Consider the following 24,570-nt stretch of genomic DNA (forward strand, 5'->3'; position numbering starts at 1 on the left):
GCGTGTGTGTGTGTGTGTGCGTGTGGGTGTGTGCGTGTGGGCGTGTGCGTGTGTGGGCGTGTGCGTGTGTGGGCGTGTGCGTGTGTGGGCGTGTGTGTGTCTGCGTGTGTGTGTGTGTGTGTGTGGGCGTGTGCGTGTGTGTGGGCGTGTGTGTGTGTGGGCGTGTGTGTGTGTGGGCGTGTGTGTGTGTGGGCGTGTGTGTGTGTGGGCGTGTGCGTGTGTGTGTGTGGGCGTGTGCGTGTCTGCGTGTGTGGGCGTGTGTGTGTGTGTGTGTGTGTGTGTGCGTGTGTGTGTGCGCATGCACAAGTGAGTAAGGACACTGAAGTGGGCAGGATTTACATTTGGCTGGTTCGCCCTCACAATCACCCTGTGGCCTGGGTCATTAGAGAAGATACTCTCTGACTCCACAGCCCAGACACTAAGGCTAAAGACAACTAGTTTGACAGGGATTCTTGGTTTCAATATGGTTGATTACTCAGACAGTATTACCACTTATTATCTTATCCAATTATTCTCCCCCACCGGTTTCAGAACATTGTGTCATAGGTCAAACAATAAAAATTGAAAGACCAAAGCTAGTCCAAAATCAAGGGAACAATCGCTCATGTATACCAAGGTCTCCAGGGTATAATTAGAAAGGCAAACTACTCCCTATAAATGGAATATACCATGCTTTCTGAATTCATATTATCTTTCATCTATCATGAATAAAGGTCAGATTTCGACAAGAAACAAAAAGGGAAACTGACAGATATTTATTCTACACCACGTGGCTGCATTTTCCATGACTTTGTTAATCCCACACTCACTGGCATATTCTTGGCCAAAGGACTCTTGGCAATGCAAGGAAGCATTTCACCTCTTGTCTTTGTTAAACAAGATTTGTTGCTTTGGACTATTTGTTCACATACCTGATTCTAACTCAAGAGAAATTGGAAGTGCATTGGAGAATATGTTATTGTTGTTAGTACTTCAGTGCTGCTGAGAATTATCCATCCATTTTACGCAATGCCTTTAACAAAGTAAACTGTCACAAGGCACTTTACAGGATTGCAATCAAAGTTTGACACAATCATGTAAGGACTCAAAGGGGCAGATGACCAAAAGACTGGTCAAATAAATACAGTTTAACGGACGTCGTAAAGGAGAAAGAAAAGTGAGGTAGAGAGACAGAGGGGTATACAGAAGGAATTTCACAACCTCATATGGTCAATAATCATGAAGCAAAAAAATTACAAAGTGTTCAAGTATGTCACTAGGGATCATAATATAACATTCAAGGATACAAGATAGTGGTAACAGAAGATATGCTGGTGATATGCTTTGGAGAGACTTACATTCTATTAGGTAGGAGCAATTTATTCAGACCTCCTTAAAGTTTGAGCAGGGTTGCACGTCATAGTGAAATTAACTAAAGTATCTTTACACGCAAACAATTGAAACACTTCTGAAGGAAATATTATGCAGAATAATACACTTAACATCATTACCAAGAGCCACAAACAACAATGTGATAAATTACCAAATAATTTGGTTTTTATTTGGCACTGTTGATTGTGGGAGGAATGCTGGCGAAGGGTCCTCTGCAAGTTATACCTTGGGATCCTTATCATCCATTCAATGAAGCAGACACAGCCATCTGATTAAAAATGTTATGTTTGATTTTGAGGTCAGAACTAAAAATGCACTAAAACAAAATACATTACTGAATAAATAACTCAAATATCTTTGCTAAGGGAAGAAGCATTTCCTACTTGTTGTTAAGCAATAATGTGACAATGCGAAAGAACAGGGTGGTAGGGAAGATAGTCTCTAGCAGTAGATGCTACGGACAGGAAAAGGAAGAGATTATAAGAGGGTCACAAACCTCTCAAATGGTGCAGACACTCACGAAAATGACTTACCTGCGACAAAAGATCAATGTCTATTAGATAACAGGTTCTTAAATCCCGGCCAAGACGTAATCATGAACAGCTACAGAAAACGAATCTATGATGTGGCAGAGGCTCACAAATTGGGACTCTATACTCTTCAACATATTAACAGAAGTCTACTAAATCTGTTGCAAACCTATAGTAGATACATTTTACACCTACTTTCTCATAAAAAAACCTTTATTAGCCAATGTTTGCTTCTAAATGTTATGCCAAAATTTAAATCACTCAAAACCCATTCAATAATAGTTTCAATACCTCCAAATGCCATTAACAGTGTCATTTATGGTTGAATGAATAAACAGTAAAAGTCTCCCATAGTAAAAGTTATGGGCAGAGAAAGACCTACAGATTTATACTTTCCCATAAAATTGCAATGTCTTGTGCATATTGACTCTGAAATGCCCCACCAACTAAGAAACCACATCATTCCCTGGGTGAAACAAAGTAAAAAGGTAAAACCTCCAGCTAATTACCGTCAAAGAAAAGGTAGAAATTGATCTTCAATCCCATTAGGCCAATGAAATTAATCTAGTAGACCACTTCAATCCTTATTAATGTTATATGGCACCTACCTCTTGTTCAGGACAATCTGTCCGAATCAGAAACATGTTCAGCTCTCACTTAAAGAAAGTTAAGCAATCTGTGAGCATCTTTCAAGCTAGCACCCCTCCCTCAGATCCCCATTCCCTGGGAAAAGCAGCACTGCTAATTGAACTTTGCCATTACATAACTGGAGGTTATAACATCTGGTGATTTGGTTCAAACAAATTCTCTATACAAACAGAAGCACCCAAATCCTTCATCTTGTAAATCTTTATCAAATCATCTCCAAACCAAAACTTCTGTCGAGTACAAAGTGCCAGTTGTTTCAGCCTAATTTGGTAATGCTTTTGGTAAGATGCTTTAAGTTGGGTTTCTTCACAATTGACTCTGGGGACACTTGGGCCCTCGGTTGCTCCTCAGTTAGGGTTTCATCAGTAGCAGCCTTCAGTATCTCATCTAAATGGTGAATTCATTACACCTCAGCCTAAAAGGGAGCAACTTCAGGATATTTAACTCTGAAGGGATATAAAGCAACTCCTGTTGCCCAATGCTCAAACGGCCAATTTCCAGCGGTAGAGATGGACAGTGATAATCGATCTTTCTGTTCCCTGTATCGGGACGTTGAATATAGTGTCCTATAATTGTCCTGGCTGAGATAAATTACATGCCGCAGAAGAACAAAAACAAAATTGCTTGTAGTGTCTAAACAATGCTTGCTATCAACTTTAATTCAAAGAATCAGACAAAATCTATTGTGCTTAAGCACATATGAATAAAGTGTTACATTTTATAAGATGTCATTTAATATACACACAAGCACAATTATTGCGCTGTACAAGACTCATACTCATAATACACTTTGCAAGCTCAGTAACAAATAACTACCAACTCTGAACATGGGATGGAAAGGGGGTGAATGCTCATTCTGGGATTCTGTTGCACCTTAAATACTAAAATGAGCTCTGATCAAGGTTCCATATACAGATGTCAAGTATAATATACCAACATAAAAGTCAACCAAATAATGACTGCGTCAATGATGGTGCAAATCAGTTCAAGCATTTACAGTCCACAATCCAATAAGCCGGGCTTAGCTCACATCAGATGCAAATGCTTCTGCCGTAGCAGCATTGCAAAATCATGCAAGCACTCTGAAGTTGCTGTAAAGGAGATGTCTGAGTGTGCAACAGCAACAAACCCGACAGAAAACAATTATTTATGTTTATCATAAACCACAAATACATAGTACACAATTACTAGCACTCATTCCACATGCAACATAGCTTATTTGGCCAGGAGTGAGCTCTTATTAGTTATATTATGGAATTATTCTATGTGAATAAAATTGCTAAAGGTTACTAGAACCATTCTAAATTGACGTTCACAGTGTCTTTGATAGTGCAACAAAACAAATCAATAAGCAAGCAGATTAATAAAATAATTTGAACTGCAAATGGCCCAGTTCACAGGTGACACTAGTTCAGACTGACTTAGAATTTATAATCAGTAAGGACTGCACTTACACTTATTTTTCTGATGCTTCAATTTGTTTCAAGTAATGATATGAAAAGACTGTCAACAGCACCAATTGACTTCTTAGTTAGATTAGTGAACATTTAACTGTTTGCATTTACAAATTACTCCTTTACAGTATGCATTACATCACCTCACAGTAATTGTGTATTAAGGGGGTCATTTCACAGTTACCTTTCACCTGTGGATGAGGCAACAGGAAGGAGAAATGAGAAAATATATTCCCATCGATAGAACCTGGGAATGGATTTGGTGTAAAGTTAAACTGGAATTATGCAGCTATTCAGAGTTAAGATATGAATAGAATTTTTCTGCCATTGGGCACCCTTGTTAGTACACTAAGTCACCATACTCCCCAAGGACCGTAGGGTTGCTCGCTCATTAGACAGAAATGACTGGTGATGGTGGCTTAACTTAGGGGTCACCACACCTCAGGAAAGGGGAGGGGTTGAGAAGGAGAGTCTTGCACAGTGCAGAAATTGAACGTGCACTGCTGGCATCACTCTGCATCAAAAACCAGCCATGCAGCCAACTGAGCTAGCTGACCTCAATCCGGCTAGTAAAGTTATCTTCGACCATACATTTAGCTATGTATAGCATTTATCTGCCTGCTCCATTGTAGTGGCAACATTCGAAAACCATTTGCCCATTCTATCAAGTGAGAAATAAACTATGAATGACACAAAATATTTCCTCACCTTCTCCATCTGGAGGAGATTCAGTGAATGTAAAAGAGGAGGAGGGCAGGAACGAAATTCACTTTAGAAGTGAACTACCTAATTATACTTGGTGAGATTCACGAGCAGTTATTCAAACAGGTTTGCACTTCCTTTCTTGTTTGTATCCAGCTGACTCAAACAGTGCACCTCAGCCGTCTCACAACAGCCATCCTATTGGATCTTTGAATGAGACTGTTAACGTCGTGATAAATAAACTGCTTGGTGCTTTGGTGCAGAGCTAGCTTTAATGAATAAACAATGGTTCATACTGTCTTACAGCCAAAATAGCAGCATCCATGGCTCATGTCCATCAGAGGCACTGGGGGACCTGGAGGCAGCACTTACTTCTGTAAGAAAAATAGTCTGCTTGAAAGCTTCAAAAAACCCAATATATCTAATGATACACTTCCGAAATAATCAATGAAAAAATGCTTGAATTCAAATAGAAACAAAATTGGGATGAACAGGTAGACAGGGAGAGACAGCTTCAAGGTTTTGGTTCTTCACTGTGTCATAGTCACTTCTCATTTATCCCAGTTTCTAAACAAAGCATTCAGGACAGGGCATATTTTGTGGTAGCATACAAAATCTAATAATTGAGGCAAGAGGGGCTTCACTAGTTTTACTAACCAATATAATTGAATAATTCAAGCTTCTAAATGAAATTATGTCAAATGTAGGATTCATTTACAGGCAAGATGCTGTAGGGCTGGAGAGACAGTAGATCTTGTCATCGGAAAGCTTTCTAGAACAACAGATAATTTTACCAGAGAAAAAGTAAATGTCACTAAAATATAATTGTTGTTTATACTATGCTCCACTCCATTTTGAATCTTATGATATAAGAAGAAGCCATGCTTATTTACTTGCAGACTTTTCCTGAATCTTGGTTACACTATCAGTGCCTGACAACAATTTCAAACAAATGCAGGGGACAGAAACTTCTCAATTAGATTATTTTGCTCTACTTGGACCTTGTTGTGCTAACATTTCTGGCCATTATATATAAAGTTCTCCTTGAACTTGTGATTTTCTAGGTTTATTTTCCTTCTCTGGATGATGGCTCTGTCCATTTTCATTGAAACAATAAAACTCCATCTTGTATTGGGCATTATGAGGAAAACAAAGTTTAGTTGCACATTGCTATTCATATGAACTAAGAAATAAATTGCTTGCAAGTCTGGCAAGCTAGTCTTTAAACGTTTTGGAGGAAAACACTGAAGAAGATTTTCAGTTCAGCTTTAAGAGGCGTATTTTGTCCTTTTTTTTAAAATGAAGAGTTTGAGAGGTATTGAGTGGCCTGCTGCAAGCCAATAAAGTAAACAGCTTGTGAAGCCTTGGGTTTTTAAAAAAAATAAGTTGGAACAATAGAAGCAGCCCGAATGGGTGGGAATCAACCAGGATTTTCTGTTTAGTGTTCAGTAGCTGTTGGGGTTCATGAAAGCTGCTACATCTTTCACTCTCTTTGCAACAGCTGAAAGCTTGGATTCTCTTCCTGCTGTTATAATTGCACGTGAGACAATTCATTTTACTGACTCTATCTTTGTCAAGGATGTGCTTTTGGGTTGTTACTATATTGGAACAGTTAATGAGTATTTTATTATTTTGTTAAACATTTCAATAGAGTTACAGTTAAGCCAATTGTTTTATTTTACTTTGTATTTTAACGAGAGTGTATGAATAAAGTATTTTTCGCTTTAAGCCTGGTAATTTGATCAATCAAATTGCATTCAGAACATCACTGGCACTCGCTTTTAACACATAAGAAAACGTTAAAAGTCTAGGCTATCTCCTTGACATGTTTTAAGGGGGTTTGGTCTGGTCTGGTCCATAACATCCCCAAAGAGGAAGCTCATATGATGATAGAATATTCCTGAGGACTTTATTTAATGTCATTTCTGGCAAAAGGTATTGAATATACGTTATTTTCCAGATTTTATTCTTTTTCTCCCTTGTACCAAAGAAAGGGGAAGATTGTAGACAAGATAACTAGGAAACAAAGCATGCTCAGAAAGATTTGGATAAATCAGATAACTGGGTCAGGTAAGTGGCAAATACAGTTTAATTTAGATGAGGATAAAAGAATTAGCTTTGGGAGTAAGGAACCCAAAAATGGGTGGCTGTACTAATTAGAGCAATGACAATGAAACATTGATTGGGAAAGAGATCCAGGGATTAACAAATAGGACAAGATATGTGGAAATGGGGTTGATCTGCTAAAATGGGATGACATGGCTCGCTCTAGTAACTAATTAATCTTCCCATTTTTCTCATCTAATCTCCATCACACTCCAGCTCTGCAGGTGAAAATTACCTTCTTGTACCATGGCCAGACAGAATGCTTTGATGGATTCTTTGGACATGGTGCAGGTCCTTTCCTCGCATCTACACAAGTGAACTTTCCAGTTGGTGCACCATAGATCAATAATGCTGTGAAGTTACATAGAATGTACACTGCAGAAACAAGCTATTCAGCTAAACTGGATAATGCTGGCGTTTATGTTCCACTCAAGGGACCTCTTTCATTCTTCTTCATCTTTTCCCTAGGGTGGGAGATTTCAAGACTAGGTGGAATATTTTTAAGGTGAGAGGAGAAAGATTTAAAAAGTTGTGAGGGAAATTTTCTTTTCAATGCAGAGAGCGGTTCATGTGTGGAATGAACTTCCAGAGGAAGTGATGGTTGCTGGTACAGGTACAACATTTAAAAGACATTTAGGCAAGTACATGAATAAGAAACGTCTAGAGGAATATGGGCCAAGTGTAGGCCAGTGGGACTAGTTTAATCTGGGATTATGGTTGGACTGAAGGGTCTGTTTCCGCACTTTATGACTCTACCAGTTTCTATTAAAACATCCTTCTAATCTTCAAATGCTTATCTAATCATTCCTTAAATACATCTAACCCATTTATCTCAATTTCGCTATGTGGTAGCAAGTTCCACACTCAGCCGGCACGGAACAAAAATTTCTCCTGAATTCCCTCGGATGCATTAGTGACTATTTTATGTTTATGGCCATTACTTTTGGTCTTCTCCACAATGGAGGTATCTTAGAGTCAGAGATGTACAGCATGGAAACTGACCCTTCAGTCCAACCCATCCATGCCGACCAGATATCCCAACCCAATTTAATTCCACCTGCCAGCACCTGGCCCATATCCCTCCAAACCCTTCCTATTCATATACCCATCCAAATGCCTCTTAAATGTTGCAATTGTACCAGCCTCCACCACATTGTCTGGCAGCTCATTCCATACACATTTCACCCTCTGTGAGAAAACGTTGCCCCATAGTTCTCTTTTATATCTTTCTCCTCTCACCCTAAACCTATGTCCTCCAGTTCTGGACTCCCACATCACACCATTTTCTATTTTAACTACCTCTAGAAGGGCACTCGCAATGACTTTGTTTTAACAAATAGACAAGAATTCCAGCTAGTTCTGCCTTTCCAGATAATTATAACTATCACTATGACTGAAGTTCCTGACCTTTACCACCTACTTTCCATCACAGACCAATGGACAGCAGCAGATCTGACTAAAATTGGTGAACTTGTAAAAAAGATAAAACACTGGAGACTGATCAGGCAGCTTCCTTAGTCTGCAAGGGTTATTCATATTGCAACTATATTTTGAGTCATCGGGAAGCCTGTTTAAAAAACCCCTCAGATCCTTATATGGAACCTGCATTCAGAAATTGATTTTTACATGGATCTTTTGCTCCCATCTATACGGTTATAATTTCATGCTTATGACTCTATGACTTACCAGGCTATTTCACAGTCAATCCAGAAAGAAAAAGTGATTTGCTTTGAATTAAACTCAGCAAACTTTCTACTTAATAACTCATCCCTGAAATGGATTTAGCGTAGAATGTTTCTCTGATTACTTTGCATTCTACTATTGATTTCGACTTAAAAAGTGCAGGACTGTGCAACTATCAAAACGATCCATTTTGATCGTTTATCATCAGTTTTTATTCCATTCATTTCTGGATAAAAGAGAAATATATTTTAGTTCAATAGCTGACGGGGACAGGAGGGAAAAAATTGTCCACATTGCTTACTAACAAATCCTTGTCAACAGTTAGTGTATAATTTCCAACAGCTCAAAGCCTTCTGGGGAGAAAAAGCCAGGCAGACAATCAAAGTAAAACAAAGCGTTCCTTCCTTGAGTGCCAAACTCAACTGCAAGAGCCTGCCACCAAACGCTCCAAAGTTGCCGACATAAAGTGTAGTGTCGGAGGTGGCCAAACATCTCCAAAAGACTACAGCATGTTGTTTCCGCCAGTTATAAATCAGACTTTCAATTGCACAGAATAAAAACGCTTTTTAAAAATGCTAATAATTAGAGAAAGTTACAAGTGCCAGAAGACTGAAATAAAAATGAAGATGCTGGAAATACATAACAGCTCTGTGGGTAGCTGAAACGGGGACAAGTTTCTATCTGTGGTGCAGACCCTCGATTGGGATTGTTTCTTGTTTGAAGGTCTGAGCCAAGGATATTAACTTGACTTCCATAGAGGTTCGATTACTGAAATCATAGCTTGTCATTATTTTTGCATTTCCATCATTTCCTGTTGACAATTAGCATTCTTAAGCTTTGGCAATCATTGATTTGTGATTGTATGTTAATGAAATACAAAAGAATTTCTGTTAGAGGTGCAGTCTGACTTTTAACCTGTGTTAGTAGTGAGGGTTTCTTCTATCCATAATCCAAAAACACAAATCTCAAACAATTCTGGCATTTTTAAGAGCACCACCCGTCTGCAGGCAGTTAAAGACATGGGGGGAAATTAAATGCCCCCTTAGCTCTTTGCAACCCCTTCCCCAATCGCCCATCTTTTATTGCTAAGCTCACTTGGTCCAAATCTGCAAGCTGCATCATAGCTGCAATGGCCTGAAACAAGATTCATCCAAAGCTAACCATGCAGCAGTTAAGGTGCAGGTGATACCGTAGAGGCAGTCGATATCATCCTGCCCAGAGATCAACCACTTCTTGAAGAGGCGAATGTGATACGAGCACTGGTGTAGATGCCGGGCCAAGGCACCATCAAGGGCCAGGTTCTGTGCGAAACTGTTATCAGCTGAAAATCGCCTCAGCAACTGCGCCACACGATGATTGTCCAGTAAGTCTAGGGAACAGCACCAATGGTAAAAAAAAACAAAATACAAACAGCAACAAAAAAAAAGGACACAATTACTATCATTACCACAATTATTATTTCAAAGGAAGATGCATTTGTAAGAATCTCAAACAGCAAAGAATGAAACATTTGTAGGAATCTCAAACAGCAAGGAATGAAACATTTCTAAGAATTTCAAACAGCAAAGAATGAACCATATGAGGAGAAAAAGGAACATATGTATGTCTTAAAATAAAATTCAGATAGCAAAAAGATATTTGCACTTACTTACTGTCTGATTATGTCACTGAAAATGTCTCAAAGTGCATCACAGTGAAGTGCTTTTGATTCATGTCTTATATTAGCAAGCATGGTAGTCATATTTAGCAATCAAAATCTAGACAACTACATTCTGGTTAGTTGAGGAATACTGACAAGGTACCAGCAGAACTTTTTTCTTTTACCAGTGCTTTAGAGTCCTCCAACATTCATCTGACCAGACAGCTCATCAGAAAGATGGCACCCACAGCAGTGCAGATCTCCCATTGCGCTCCACTAGAGTGTCAGACTGGCTTTCATGAGGCTGATTGTGGGATAAATATTGACTAACACAAAGAAACAATACGTACTTTCTTCAGATTAATGTCCAGGGGGCTTTTGAATCTGACAGCAGAGCCTTGGTGTAATGCTTCATCAGAAACACTGGACTGAAGGAGGTGCAGTAATCCTTCAATACTACGCTGGAGTGTCAGCCCAGATTGTTTTGCTCAAGTGCCTGGAGTGAAATTCAAATGCACAGTCTTCTGACTCAGGTGAATGTTCTAACAACTGAGCCAGGGCTCAAACTAACACATTGCTGGATGTCACAATTACACTTCTGAAAATACAGACCACCTTTCCATCAAGAACATAAAGAGATCTTATGTGTCATGCCATTCTTAACCCTGCAAACATCAAGTCAGACCTGAACTGAACAACAGTGAGATCTAGAGCACTGTGCAATGACTTCGGGACAAAGATTAGGCGCGCTGACATGGCACATCTGGCCAATTCAGAATGCATCTCAACACTGTAACTTGAGAATATTTCACTTACCTACTAAATGGAATACACTTCCAATAAATACATTACTCTACCAGTGTCATTAGATTTAATCCTTAGGGCTAGTTTCCTCTTTAGGGGTTAATTATATACGCAAACCCTTTATTAGTGAGACATCAAGCAATCTACAGCAGGTAATCTCAACACAGGCGACTCTTCCAGAGAAAGCGAGCTGATTGGACTAAACAAGGTAATAGCTATAGGTGGTGGCCTCAACATGATATTGAAATAAAAACTCGCTTAAGGTATGGAAGAAAGACTCATGAACTATCTATCAACTTCTTTCAACTCTTTAAAAATCCAAAGATAGAGGACTACGATGAATCGGATGAAGGAATATGCTCCTGATTGTAGACAAATGGGATGGGGATATCAGATCTGAGAAAATATCTGATGAAATCATTTTCATGTCAAAATTTAAGATGTCTTAATTCTTATAATCCCCAACAAACGTTCATATGTTGCATGTATATAGCTCTCTCACCCAGAAAAGCAAGTATATGACTGGATTTTGAGATTGCTGCACACTAGGAATGCAAATATTTTCTTTTTGGAAGGCAATCTTAGCTCTCACATAAACAGGACACTCACTTTTGTCTGTCAAATTTCTTCTGGGACTCAAATGAACAAAGACAAATGCTGTGGGGTGAGAACATGAAAAGTTACAAACTATGCAAGCACACCCTAGTACGGTCTGACATGAAGACAACGAGAGATTTCGGTGGGAGGGAAAGTCATAGCTTGTGGAGAAAAATCTATGCTCAAATTATGCAGTTATCTAGAATACTAGGGCCCCTGAGTTGAACAGAGTTTTAAAAAAATTTCCAGATACTAATACCAACAAGAAGTGTGAGTGAGACAATTTGTTTAAATAAAAGGTAAGTAGACAATTCACTTTTCCAAGTTTTACTTTTCCTTAGTGCATCATACACATGAGAATTAGCAAAGACATGTACTCCACAGACTGGAGAGACATTACACGATTGCATGAGAGCAGTTAATATGCTGGCTGTTGACTTGCTGGTGTTATGCGTTAAGCTAAACACCACCTCTGGGAAGTGATATACAATTATATAATAATTATTCTGGCTATGTTTTCTCAATTAATTTGATGGCAAAATGACTGATGACAGCATTCAAATGGATTGCCATTTTTCACTTCTACTGTTGGTGAATTGTTAATTTGATTTCATCTCCTGTCTGATGAAGAAAAACGTGTTTGAAGATCTATTGCATTTCTTTTGTTGTCTACCCTTTCATAAAGGCACCATTATATCGGGGTACGGTCAGCTAGGCTCCAACACCCCTCACTCCTCCAAGTGACGTATAGTGAGAGCCTGCCAGTCCACATGAGGTCTGAGACTTGACTGATTACTGCCCTCCCCCAACTTCCTAAGAGCACGTCACCAATGGTGCCGGCCATGTGGACCCTTGAGCTTGTTCTGCCATTCAATAAGATCATGGCTAATTTGATTACTCCACATCCACAACCATCTGCGATAACTTTTTACCTTCTTTCTTACCAAGAATCTAATTAGGACATAAAAGTATTCAAATACCCTGTTTTCACCACCTTTTGAGGAGGTGTTTCAACGATTCATGAACCTCTGAGAAAATCTTTCCTAATCGCTGTGTAAGTCGATAACCCTTTATTTTAAAACTGTGATTCCTGGTTCAAGGTTCTCCCACAAGACGAAGCATTCTTCCCCCAGCTACACTGTCAAATTTGTTCAGGATCTTATGTTTCAATCAAATCGCCCCTCATTATGCTAAACTTCAACTGATACAAGCTTTGTCTGACCAAACTGTACTCATGAGAAAACCCACCCATTATAGATATTTATCTGTAAGACCTTCTTAGCTGCTTTCAACACATTTTCATCCTTCCTTAAACGAAGCAACTAATACTTGACAGACACAGTACTTCAGATGTGGTTTCACCAACGCCTTGTATAAATGAAGCATAACCTCCCTATTTTTGCATTCAGTTTCTCTTGCAATACATTCTATTAGAATAATAGAATCTCTATGGAGGCAGGCCATTTGACCCACTGAGTCCACACCAACCCTTTGAAGAGCATCCCACCACGGTCCCCACCACCCGCCACCCATAACCCCTCAATTCCCCAGGCTAATTCACTAAGCTTATATATCCTGCTGGACTATGGACAATTTAGTATAGCCAATCTGGCTAACCTGCACAACTCTGGACTGTGGGAGGACGCAGGTCACTGGTTGCCCAAGGGGGGAATTGAACCCAGGTCCCTGCCGCTGTGAAGCAGCAGCGCCAACCACTGAGCCACTGTGTTACACAGGTTTTCTAACTACTTGCTATTTCAGAATAGCAATCCTTTGCGATTAATATGCTACAACTTGCTGCATAAGATAATGTGCTTTTAAAAAAATTTCTTGTCAAAGTGGACAATTTCACCACTTCCCACTATACCATGGTTGTGGGAATGTTTGCTGAGCTGGGAAGTTGATTTGCAGATGTTTTGCCCCCTGTCTAGGTGACACCTTCAGTGCTTTGGAGCCTCCTGTGAAGCGCTTTGGTACTCTCTCTTCTGGAACTTATTTGCTTCAGTTCCTGATGCTTCCAGTTCCAGTCCAGTTCTGGTTGTTCGTTATAGTGGCTGGTATATTGGGTCTAGGTCTAAGTGTTTGTCGATGGAGCTTATGGATGAATGCCATGCTTCTAGAAATTCTCTAGCTGTCCTATGTTTAGCTTGTCCTATGATCATTGGTTTGTTCCAGTGAAATTTGTGCTCCTTGTTATCTGTGTATAGCTACTAGGGACAGGTGGTTGTGATGTTTAGTGGCTAGTTGGTGTTCGTGGATGCAGATTGCTAGTTGTCTGCCGGTTTGGCTTATATAGTATTTTGTGCAGCCCTTGCATGGAATCTTCTAAATTATGTTTGTCTTGCACATGATGGGTATAGGGTCTTTTGTTCTGGTGAGTTGTTGTCTGAGCGCAGCTGTCAGTTTATTGGCTGTCATGGATCCGAATAGTTGGAGAAGTCTGGCTGTCAGTTCCGAGACGTTTATATATTAGGTAGAGTGATTAGTGTAAAAACAATGACTGCAGATGCTGAAAACCAAATACTGGATTAGTGGTGCTGGAAGAGCACAACAGTTCAGGCAGCATCCAACGAGCAGCGAAATCAACGTTTCGGGCAAAAGCCCTTCATCAGGAATAAAGGCAGTGAGCCTGAAGAATGGAGAGATAAGCTAGAGGAGGGTGGGGGTGAGGAGAGAGTAGCATAGAGTACAATGGGTGAGTGGGGGAGGAGATGAAGGTGATAGGTCAAGGAGGAGAGGGTGGAGTGGATAGGTGGAAAAGAAGATAGGCAGGTCGGACAAGTCAAGGAGACAGTAACTGAGCTGGAAGTTTGAAACTAGGATGAGGTGGGGGAAGGGGAAATGAGGAAGCTGTTGAAGTCCACATTGATGCCCTGGGGTTGAAGTGTTCCGAGGCGGAAGATGAGGCGTTCTTCCTCCAGGCGTCTGGTGGTGAGGGAGCGGCGGTGAAGGAGGCCCAGGACCTCCATGTCCTCGGCAGAGTGGGAGGGGGAGTTGAAATGTTGGGCCACGGGGCGGTTTGGTTGATTGGTGCGGGTGTCTCGGAGATGTTCCCTAAAGCGCTCTGCTAGGAGACGCCCAGTCTCCCCAATGTAGAGGAGACCACATCGGGAGCAACGGATACAATAAATGATATTGGTGGATGTGCAGGTGAAACTTTGATGGATGTGGAAGGCTCCTTTAGGGCCTTGGATAGAGGTGAGGGAGGAGGTGTGGGCACAGGATTTACAGTTCCTGCGGTGGCAGGGGAAAGTGCCAGAATGGGAGGGTGGGTCGTAGGGGGGTGTGGACCTGACCAGGTAGTCACGGAGGGAACGGTCTTTGCGGAAGGCGGAAAGGGGTGGGGAGGGAAATATATCCCTGGTGGTGGGGTCTTTTTGGAGGTGGCGGAAATGTCGGTGGATGATTTGGTTGAGTGATTAGTGTGTTGTGTCATGGCATGTTCTTGTCACGTTGTTTGTCTATTAGGCATCTGTGAATGAAGTTGAAGGGATATCTATTCTTGAATACTCTAAGGTGGTGTTCTTCTTCTTCTCTTCGCAGGTTGGGAGTGCTGCAGTGTGTTGTAGCTCTTTTGAACAGGGTTCTAATGCAGCTTCTCTCGTGTACGTTTGGGTGGTTGCTGCTATAATTCAGGATCTGGTCAGCGTGTGTGGCTTTTCTGTACACTCTGGTGGTGCATTCACATCCAGGAAAGGGAGTTGATTGTTGGTTTCCTCCTCTCTCATAAATCGGAAACCCGTGAGCATGGTGTTCTCGATTTCTGTTCTCTCAGTAATTACAAAAGTGTCATTCACACATCTGATCCAGAGTTTAGGTCAGATTTGTGGGAGGGCTGTTTGTTCAGTCTTTGCATCATTGCTTCTGCTATGAGCCCAGAGAAGGGTGATCCCATAAGTGTCCCATTGATCTGTTCATATATTTGGTTGTTGAATGTGAAGTGTGTTGTCAAGTACAGGTCTAATAGCTTGAGCGTGTGACCTTGTTGATAGGTTCCCCATTGTGTTGGCTGTTCTGCTTGCCCAGGAGGTTGGCTATTGTGTCTCTGGCTAGACTTTTGTCAATTGAAGTAAACAGTGTCGTTACAATGAATGAGACCATTGCTTCGTCCTTGTCTTGATGTTGCCTAGGAATTGCTGTGACGTCTGTATGGTGTGTTTGGATCGACTGATAGGATGTTTCAGTTTTTGTTGAAGTTCTTCTGCCAGCTTATGTGATGGAGCAGGAATGGAACCAAATAAATTCCAGAAGACACAGTACCACAGCACTTCACAGGAGGCTCCAAAACACTGAAGATGTCACCTAGACAGGGGAACGAAATGTCTGCAACTCAACTTCCCAGCTCAGCAAACATACCCACAACAATGGCAACTGGCACCAGAGCTACAAATCTTTACGCAAACCTTGAACATTATACCCTATTTACCAGATCTTTCCCCATTCGCTTAGTTTACCTATGTCTGCTTGTAGCCTCCTTATTTCATTTTGACATCTTACTTTACTACCTATTTTTTGTGTCATCGGTAAGTTTAGCAACCATACCCATTGGGCAAAAGTGAGGACTGCAGATGCTGGAAATCAGAGCACCACTCTGATCTAAACCATACCCATTGGTCTCTTCATTTAGGTCATTTATTTAAATTGTCCAAGACGGAGAATCCAGCACTGATCCCTGTGGCGCACCATTCATTTACAGTTTGCCAAGAAAATGACCTACTTATTCTTATTCTCTGTTGTTTGTTGGCTAGGAAATTTGCTATGTTATCCTTTACACCTTGAGCTTTTTCCTGCAATAACCTCTAATGTGGCACCTATTTCTAGCTAGCTTCCACTTGTCCTTGATTCCTTCTTTCTTCTTCTTTCAGTAATGCTTTGATTTTTAAAAAAATATTCTGTACAATCTCTGATCTGCCAGCCACCTTTGTGGAATTATATGCTCTCCTTTAAATTTGATCCTATTTTTGACTTGTTCAGTTAACCACAGATAGTTGGTACTTATTTTGTGCTTGAATATATCTACCCTGTGTACCAAGTGGTTGTGATCAGAAATGCCTCTCCAAGCAGGAGCTGACCCTTATTGGTGAGCTCTACCACTCATTTGACAGAAAACCTGGCCATGCATCTTGAAACCTGCAAAAGACAGTCAAGTTCGTTGATGATTAACTGGACAGTGAAGTGAAATCAGAAGCTATAAATGGCTGCCAGTCAGAGCTTCAGAGCTGATGAAATGGAATGATTGACAAGTGCGATTGTTGTTCTAAACTGATGGAGGTTACATCAAAGGAAAAGTCATCAACTTAAAAAAAAGGTTATAATGTGTGATTTCTTTGCATATTAAAGTGGAATCATGGCAAAGATTTTGGTGTGGCAAGGCTGAAGTAATGAAAAATAAAAAGGAGTAAAGCAAATATCGAGAAAAGAAAAATTGAAGTGGACATTCAAAAGATTTAAAAAGCACAAGTGCATTTAAGAAACATGCAAAAAAAAGTCAAAAAGTTAAGATCGTAAAGGATAATTGAAAAGAAGCAAACATACCATTAGTCGGATGCTTTGCAAACGAGACAGAAAATCTTTTAACGGCTGGCATAGATAACATTTCTGAGGAAACAAAAAGGACTGAAGTTAAAACTAACACTGCAGTTTTAACACAGAACTCCCCACATTACATGAGCGGGTGATGACTCCTTAGAAGAAAAATGCAACCCAATCCTCTCACATTGGGGCCTCTTCCTTCAACACTTTCTCCTTTAGGTTGGGAGAAGAGTGGGACACTTTTTATGGATTGCACTGCCCTGAGCTGGACTATCAGGAGCAATGTTTGGTATGTATTAGGTTGGTAATGTATCTTTCTCCAGATGTATCCAACCAACCATTCCAATGTAATTTTCTTTTAGGCAATGCTGGCCTGACAACTGAAAGTCTTTAAGTCCAAGAGTTCAAATGCAAACAAGACCAGAGACTCAAAAAGAGTGAAATGGAGATCCTAAACTGGCTAACTCCTACTTGCCATATTTGAAGAGTCAGGTGTCCTTTATGGGTCTTTGGTATTGGTAAATAAACAATATTTCCATCTACTACATCTTTTCCACTCATGCCACATCTCAATTTTTGGTGGTCACCACATGCCATAGTGTAGCTTGGTGTCAGCAGAACTGAATTTTCTCTAGGAATGCTCCAGCACCAATATTAATGGTGCCAGCACAAAGTTTGTCTTTCCTTTTTTGAGAAGCAAAATGAAATTAAAATCGCCCTCCTAACACACCAATTTATTGTTATGGACTATCATATTTGTTTGCCATTAAATATGAAGAACACTATTAAGCTGTAGTGGGTTCAGAAGAGATTTACCAGGATGTTGTCGCGTATGGAAGGTGAGAGTTATAAAGCAAGGCTGGATAGGCTGGGACATTTTCCACTGGAGCGCAAGAGGTTGAGGCGACCTTATAGAAGTTCATGAAATCACGAGGGGTATGAATTGTCAATGGTAGTTGTCTTTCCCCAAGATGGGAGATTTCAAATCTAGGGGACACGTTTTTAAGGTGAGAGGAGAGAAATTTAAAAAAGACTTGTGGGCAAGTTTTTTTACACAGAGGGTAGTTCGAGTGTGGAATGAACTGCCTGAGAAAGTGGTGGATGTGGATATAATTACAACATTTAAAAGACATTTGGATAAGTACATGAATAGGAAAGGTTTGGAGGGATATGGGCCAGCAGCAGGCAGGTGGGACTACTTTAGTTTGGGATTATGTTTGGCATGGACTGGTTGGACCAAAGGGTCTGTTTCCATGCTGTATGACTGTGGTTCTCTCTTGCTGGTGAATCACGATTTTAGCTTCATTGCATGCATTTGAGCCATGTGTGCAGAAATCTGTCACTTCATTGGGTGGAGAGTAGTGGAACTTGCCTGTCTCCCCATTTCTGCTTGTCATTACAATGCTGGCGATGTCTCTGTATAACAACATTATATTCAGTTATTGTCTCTAAAGATCAGGTGAGTCACAGAAACACAGTTTGGGTTAACCATACCTGGCACTGAGTCAGCACATCAGCATTCCCTCCCACGTTCTCACAGGAAATCTCCCAATGTAAATAATTCATAACATACATAATTTATGATTCCTTGAGGCATTTTCTAAAACAACTAATATTTAGTCCTCACATCTCTCATATCCTGGAGAGCGCATAACCAATCACTGCATACCTTTGCCCCATCCCTGTGACTCGAATGATCATGGTGAATATTAAGTTGCCAAGAGCAGAATTGTGGACAAAATGAGCAGAATTATGTAATTAAGCAAAACATACAAGACTCTTGGAATATGGCAAGCAATAACTGCTTTTCTCTGGTGACTGGACGCTGGCTATCATAAAAATCTTGAAGAGAAAATACCCCATGAGTTTTATTGTTTGACTGAAACCAGTTGCCCTCTTCTGTGGACTTTCACTAAGATACAGTCTCATGGTTCCCCTTTATCCAAGTGACATTTGCCTGTAGTCTCTCCAACCAAAGGGGAGATCACAGTTCAGTCGACCCTGTCTTTGCCCAACAAATCTCAACATGGGTGTCCAGCTTGACAAACACACCACATAGGTACATAGTCACAACACTCAAGATTCCAGCATGAATTGCTGGATGGTGGTCAGTTGTGGCAGACTATGCCCTCTCCAAACAATGCTCATGAAGGCCAACCTTAAGCCCCTATTGTTGCTTCAGATCCAATCAGCAAACTCACCAGGGATTTAGTGAGGTTCTGCTGCTTACTGCGTAAATCAGCTGACCTACAGGAAGAGTACAGCTTGTGTGGCAAGCAATCGTAAATTCTCTATTTCAGCCCAGAATCTGCTAGAGACTGGATTATAGCCATTATTGGTATATGGTATTTTCATCATACACTAGGAATGGAAAATTCTGTCAGAGATTAAGTGTAGGCTGGCTAGTCAATCAATCCACATTAATATTATTATTGCCTTTGATGATGAATTGCTTTGAAAAACGATTGTAGATTGCTAGAGCTCAAGCCAACTTGGATTAGTTCTTTGGCTTCTGGGTACAATAGGTCTATAAATTCACTGAAGACCTGCTGGTTCAGAGCTCTGCGAATGCTTAAAAATACCTATAAAAACTTTGATCAGAAGAGAAAAGATTCTCAAGAAAAAAACATAGTATTCTTTTAAACATCACAACTTCAGAGCTTTATGACGGTGTAGCAAAAAGATGCAGGGCCAGATAAAAGGGAACATACAAAAGAGGAAGCAAGGATAAAGAGAAAGTTAGACCAGTTGTATTGCTCAACTCCTACACCCCTTTCCAAAGTCATACAAGTGTAAAACAAAATACTGCGCACAATTTTCTGTCGCCTGTCTTAAATGGTTTTCCTTTAAGAAATCGGGATGAATTCTGCAGCCTTCCTTAATGATAGCCTATTTCCTATGATTTATCAAAGCCATTTTAATGAATGCAAGGCTGCAACATTACAATTATCTTTCTGGAGCTCAAACTACCACTTTTTAAAGAATGGCTTTGTAACATAATTATCCTTCATGTACTTATTGAAGGATCCAGTTCCATCATATGACTTGGCATACCACCCCATGTTGCACAGTTGCTTGCTTCAGTCACATCGTCACCAAGGATGGGCAAAAGAAGATGCAGACAATCAAGCCAAAAACATCAGCACACTGAAGGTTATTCTTCAGGGGACAGTGACAAGAAGAGCTGGTGTCAGCAATTCCTGAAGGTGCGATGCCCCATCCAGAAACATATTTCCAAAACTGACCTGGTACAATTCTTCACACAGATGCTTTAGCTAACATTAAGATTGCTTCAATTTTCAATTTTTATATTACCACAATTAAGACTGTTATTTTGCTGTCAAAATTGGAAATAGTCTACGTAACAGGAATATTTTCCTTTATAGCCCTGAACAATGCAGGTATTATTGCAAGTGTGTGAAGATTTAGTACAAAGGAGAAAGTGAAGTATAACTCATGACAAACTAAAAGAGTTACATCTTGTATGCATACACTACTTGTAGCATCTGCCCAATGTAAATGTTATGGGTAAATTTTATCTTGCAATGACAGCCAGTAGAATCCACTTCCACTGGCAACAGAAACATCCTTAACTTTATTTAGTCTATCCTACAACTGTCTGTATTCATTTATTCAACACAAAAACCCTTGGCCAAAGTACACTGTCAAAACAAAAGAATAGTGTTTTGTGAACTAAAAATATTGATAGCTATATAGAATTATAAGCAAATAATAATTAATACTGGACATGAATTGGTGAGGCACTGCATTTATGAGGTGTGTGTGAATGCAACAGAAGTCAATGATTGCCTCATGAAGTAGTCTTCCCCATCCTGCATTCCAGACATATCTATAACATACTCTCCCACTGGAATTAATGGAGAGAGTTTGGAGAATCTTACATAACAGATTGTCAAATGTTCTCACATTGCAATTAACAAAACGTCAAGCTGGCAAAACAGCTTACCTTTCCCAGGAACAAGTGCAAGCCTGCAGTATAATACAACAAAGACTGGCATATCAATTAACTTGGAGACAATTAAAAGTGGGCATTAATCCTGACAGTGATATCCACACTCTGGGAATGAATAAATGCATGTTTTTAAAATGTGCCCCACCCTTTATTGATCTCAACACCCATTTAGTTTTTATTATATTTCATTTTAGGTCGGCTCCATTTAGAAAAAAAACTGAACAGGCATTAGAAAATTAGGAAACACAGTCCTACACCCATGCAAACACACATGCATAGAACACTTTTATCCATGGGCAGTAAGTGGGATTTGGCAGTATGATTCTGATCTGTCAGTTCCATATCACACTTTACAGGCATTAGTGGTGAAAGTAGACCCTGATGTTAATATCTACAATAATATTAAACATTATATAGAATAGGTCCTTCCACACAAGTGGAATATGGATGTCCTTATTACCACCTAACCACTGTCTATTATGGTGAATTGTCTGCTTGCTGGCAGTTTCAGTAAGCACCTCAAGAAAGAAGCGCCACAGAGAAACTCATCAGTTGGATTCTGTATCCCACTGACAACAAATTCAGTTATTCAATTGACAGGTTAAAGATCCCCTCATTTATCAAACTTTAAGCTAAACATTCAGTATTTAATCTAGAGCTAATTACTCATTAAACTGCACAACGTTGTAATCTATTTCTTCATTTTCTCCATTCCCCTCCATTGTGCCTTGCTATTCTGAAGGAACTGACTGGGGTGAAGTACCAGAAATTCCTCACCGAGCAACCAGTTTTCACTCTGTACCCAAGTGATCATTAGGTTATTTAACTGGATAGAATTTCAAGGTGGAGCCTGTGAACCATTCTGGGGGTCAAAAGGGCAAGAGAGTGATGAGTGATTACTATGCCCCCAAATGCAACTGAGGCCATCCAACTTCACTGAACAATAGGTGGTGAACGCAAGGACTTTCACTGTCCAGATGGCTCCATTTCACAGCACATCTGACACTACAGCCAATGGCAGTCCACGGATCCATATGAAACATATGCCTGAAGTCTTTGCCACTAATCAGGTTCCTACACCTATCAGAATCTTCTGATGATGATTAATCTGTGGCTATTTGAGAAATATTCCTGTGTTAACAGTAAATCAAGAGATCCTTTTCCTAAGCAGAAATGCATCAATAATGAGCTGATGCTCAAACTGTCATGGCAATCTCAGGCATCATTGGCATCTACAGCATGTTAGGTCTAAAGTTATTGATTAACAGATGTATTTACTAAGCTGAATACTGCCTTTAGAAATGTATCGTCTGTGCACATTATTACACATGCTTGATCTGGTTTCTCTTGCTGTTTATATGGGAGACATCCAATCATTCATGGTATCTAGGTTAATCCTCCTTAAATTTGCAGACAGTGAAATTGGATATGTCTCTAGAATCACTATCACTCTAAGCAACAGCTCTCTCATGATAATATTGAAAATATCTGATCCACAATCAGGGAAGAGTTACTGTCTATGGGTGAAATGTCATTGGTTTTTGGAAACCATCACCCTCCCCAGAACGACATTTCTACTGAGATAATTTTAACAAAATGAACGTAGGTTAAGATGCAGCATTCGGATCTCTTCCAGCACTGTCGAGCCATCAAATTGAAAATAGTTCTCAACAACCTACCATCCTTTAAAGAAAAGTAACTGGAGCCACTTTTTCTGCGGTGCGAGCGGGCGTAGTCTTGGAGGTTAGGGGCACTAGAAGAGCCACCAAGTACTGTGGTACTGAACAAACCAGCACACTGGGAACCTGCACACGAGATGGTTAGGCATTAGGTCAAAAAGAGGTTTAGTACAATCCCCCATGCTGCATGATTTTATTTAATGTAAAACACATACATGCAGGACAGGTATGAGATAACTTTTTAAAGAACATTCAAAATCATGCCAGTATTTCAGAATGAGGAATTAGGGATCCATTACTTAAAATTTTAAAAAGTGAAGATAAACTTCATAAATGCCCAAAATTACCAGTTTCTACACCCATCAGATGTTTTATACAGCTCGACATTTCTCTAAACAAAATTTAAATGTGGAAACACTAAATCTGTGCATATTATACCTACAGATGGTTTTACTAGCTATGTCGAGATTGTAAACATCTTCACCACCCAACAGAATCTAGGCTCAACACAAGTACGAGGCCATTTAGCCCCTCAGGTTGATCCCACTCATTAACGAGATTCTGGTTGATCTACATCTTTAATTCCAAGTCCCCACCCTGGATCACAATCCTTACAAACCTTGATCAGCAATTACCCACCAATCTGAGTTTTGAAATTCTCAATGTACCCTTACTCTGAAAGGCACTTAGGTCAGGAGCTCAGGTTTTCACTATCCATTGTTTGAAGAGCAACAGCATCACTCTTACATGGCCTAGTTCTAATTTTAATGAGATGCTCTTGTGCTGGATTTGCCCAGAGAAAATAGCTTCTATCCTCTCAATTCCTTTAGTAAATTGTCCTCTCCAGACGTGATATTCTGTTATGTGATTCCCTGTGTGCACTGTCCTGCTCGGGTGAAACTTCCTAGATGTAGCTCCGTCCGGGAGCCCATATCCCAACAGTGACCTTTAGTGGTTATATAATAAGAAGCATCCAACGGAAGCCTGCCCTGACCTGAAGTCATGACTCAGTAGAGATTATAAAACAGCTAGTTGTATTGGGAAGGACTAGCCCAGATGTTGACTGCTGTCGGTTCTGAAGAAGTCATTCAACCAGAAACATTGACTGCATTTTCTCTCTACAGTTGCTGCCACCACATTTTACCAGCACTGTATTTTTCAATTGATATTTTTATTAAAATTTTGTTTCCTCTTCTCAGGTATTTAAAAAAAATTTCACTTCTAGTGAGTTTTGAGAAGATTTGTAGCTCAGGTTGGGGTTCTGGATGTAGGTTTGCTCGTTGAGCTGGAAAATTCATTTCCAGACATTTCGTCACTATACTAGGTAACATCATCAGGGAGCTTCCCTCCAGCGAAGCACTGGTGTGTTTAGGTTTTCTTAGGTTGGTGACGTAATTTGCTGTGGTGATGTCATTTCTTGTTCTTTTCCACAGAGGGTAGTAAATGGGGTCTAAGTCAATATGTTTGTTGACCACAAACCCACCAATACAAACTTGAAAGACCATATATAGACAACAAACAAAATTAATGTCATTTACAAAATACCTTGCAAGAACTGCAACAAACATTACATTGAAAAACAGGCAGAAAACTAGCCACCAGGATACATGAACATCAACCAGCCACAACAAGACATGACCTACTCTCACTAGTATTCTTACATATAGATGGGGACAACACATCCATCCTGGAACAAGCCAAACAGACACGCACAAGAATTCCTAGAAGCATGGCATTCCACCCGGAACTCTATCAACAAACACTCCTCGTACCACCCTCTGAGAAAAAGAACAGGACATGGCATCACCACAGGAAATGACATCACCAATCTAGGAAAACCTAAACACATCAA

General features: G+C 40.2%; 1 protein-coding gene across 12 annotated transcripts in view; it reads right to left on the reverse strand.

Annotated features, from left to right (window-relative positions):
- Positions 1 to 24,570, reverse strand: part of LOC140458370 (inositol hexakisphosphate and diphosphoinositol-pentakisphosphate kinase 2-like) — a 161,649-nt gene that overhangs the window by 18,950 nt on the left and 118,129 nt on the right. For 3 of the 12 annotated variants that reach the window (XM_072552808.1, XM_072552805.1, XM_072552806.1), the window contains 3 exons: positions 22,719 to 22,844; positions 17,070 to 17,132; positions 9,684 to 9,863 (listed from right to left, as the gene is read on the reverse strand). The exons of 2 other annotated variants lie outside the window; for them this stretch is intronic. In XM_072552808.1, the coding sequence (XP_072408909.1) occupies positions 9,684 to 9,863; positions 17,070 to 17,132; positions 22,719 to 22,844 (369 nt within the window). Of the gene's footprint in view, positions 1 to 9,683; positions 9,864 to 11,350; positions 11,595 to 17,069; positions 17,133 to 22,718; positions 22,845 to 24,570 lie in introns of those variants that run through there. 7 more of the 12 variants (XM_072552811.1, XM_072552810.1, XM_072552813.1 and 4 more) reach the window with 5 other exon arrangements.

This window comes from Chiloscyllium punctatum, chromosome 33 (genome assembly GCF_047496795.1).
Source record: "Chiloscyllium punctatum isolate Juve2018m chromosome 33, sChiPun1.3, whole genome shotgun sequence".
Lineage (NCBI taxonomy): Eukaryota > Metazoa > Chordata > Chondrichthyes > Orectolobiformes > Hemiscylliidae > Chiloscyllium > Chiloscyllium punctatum.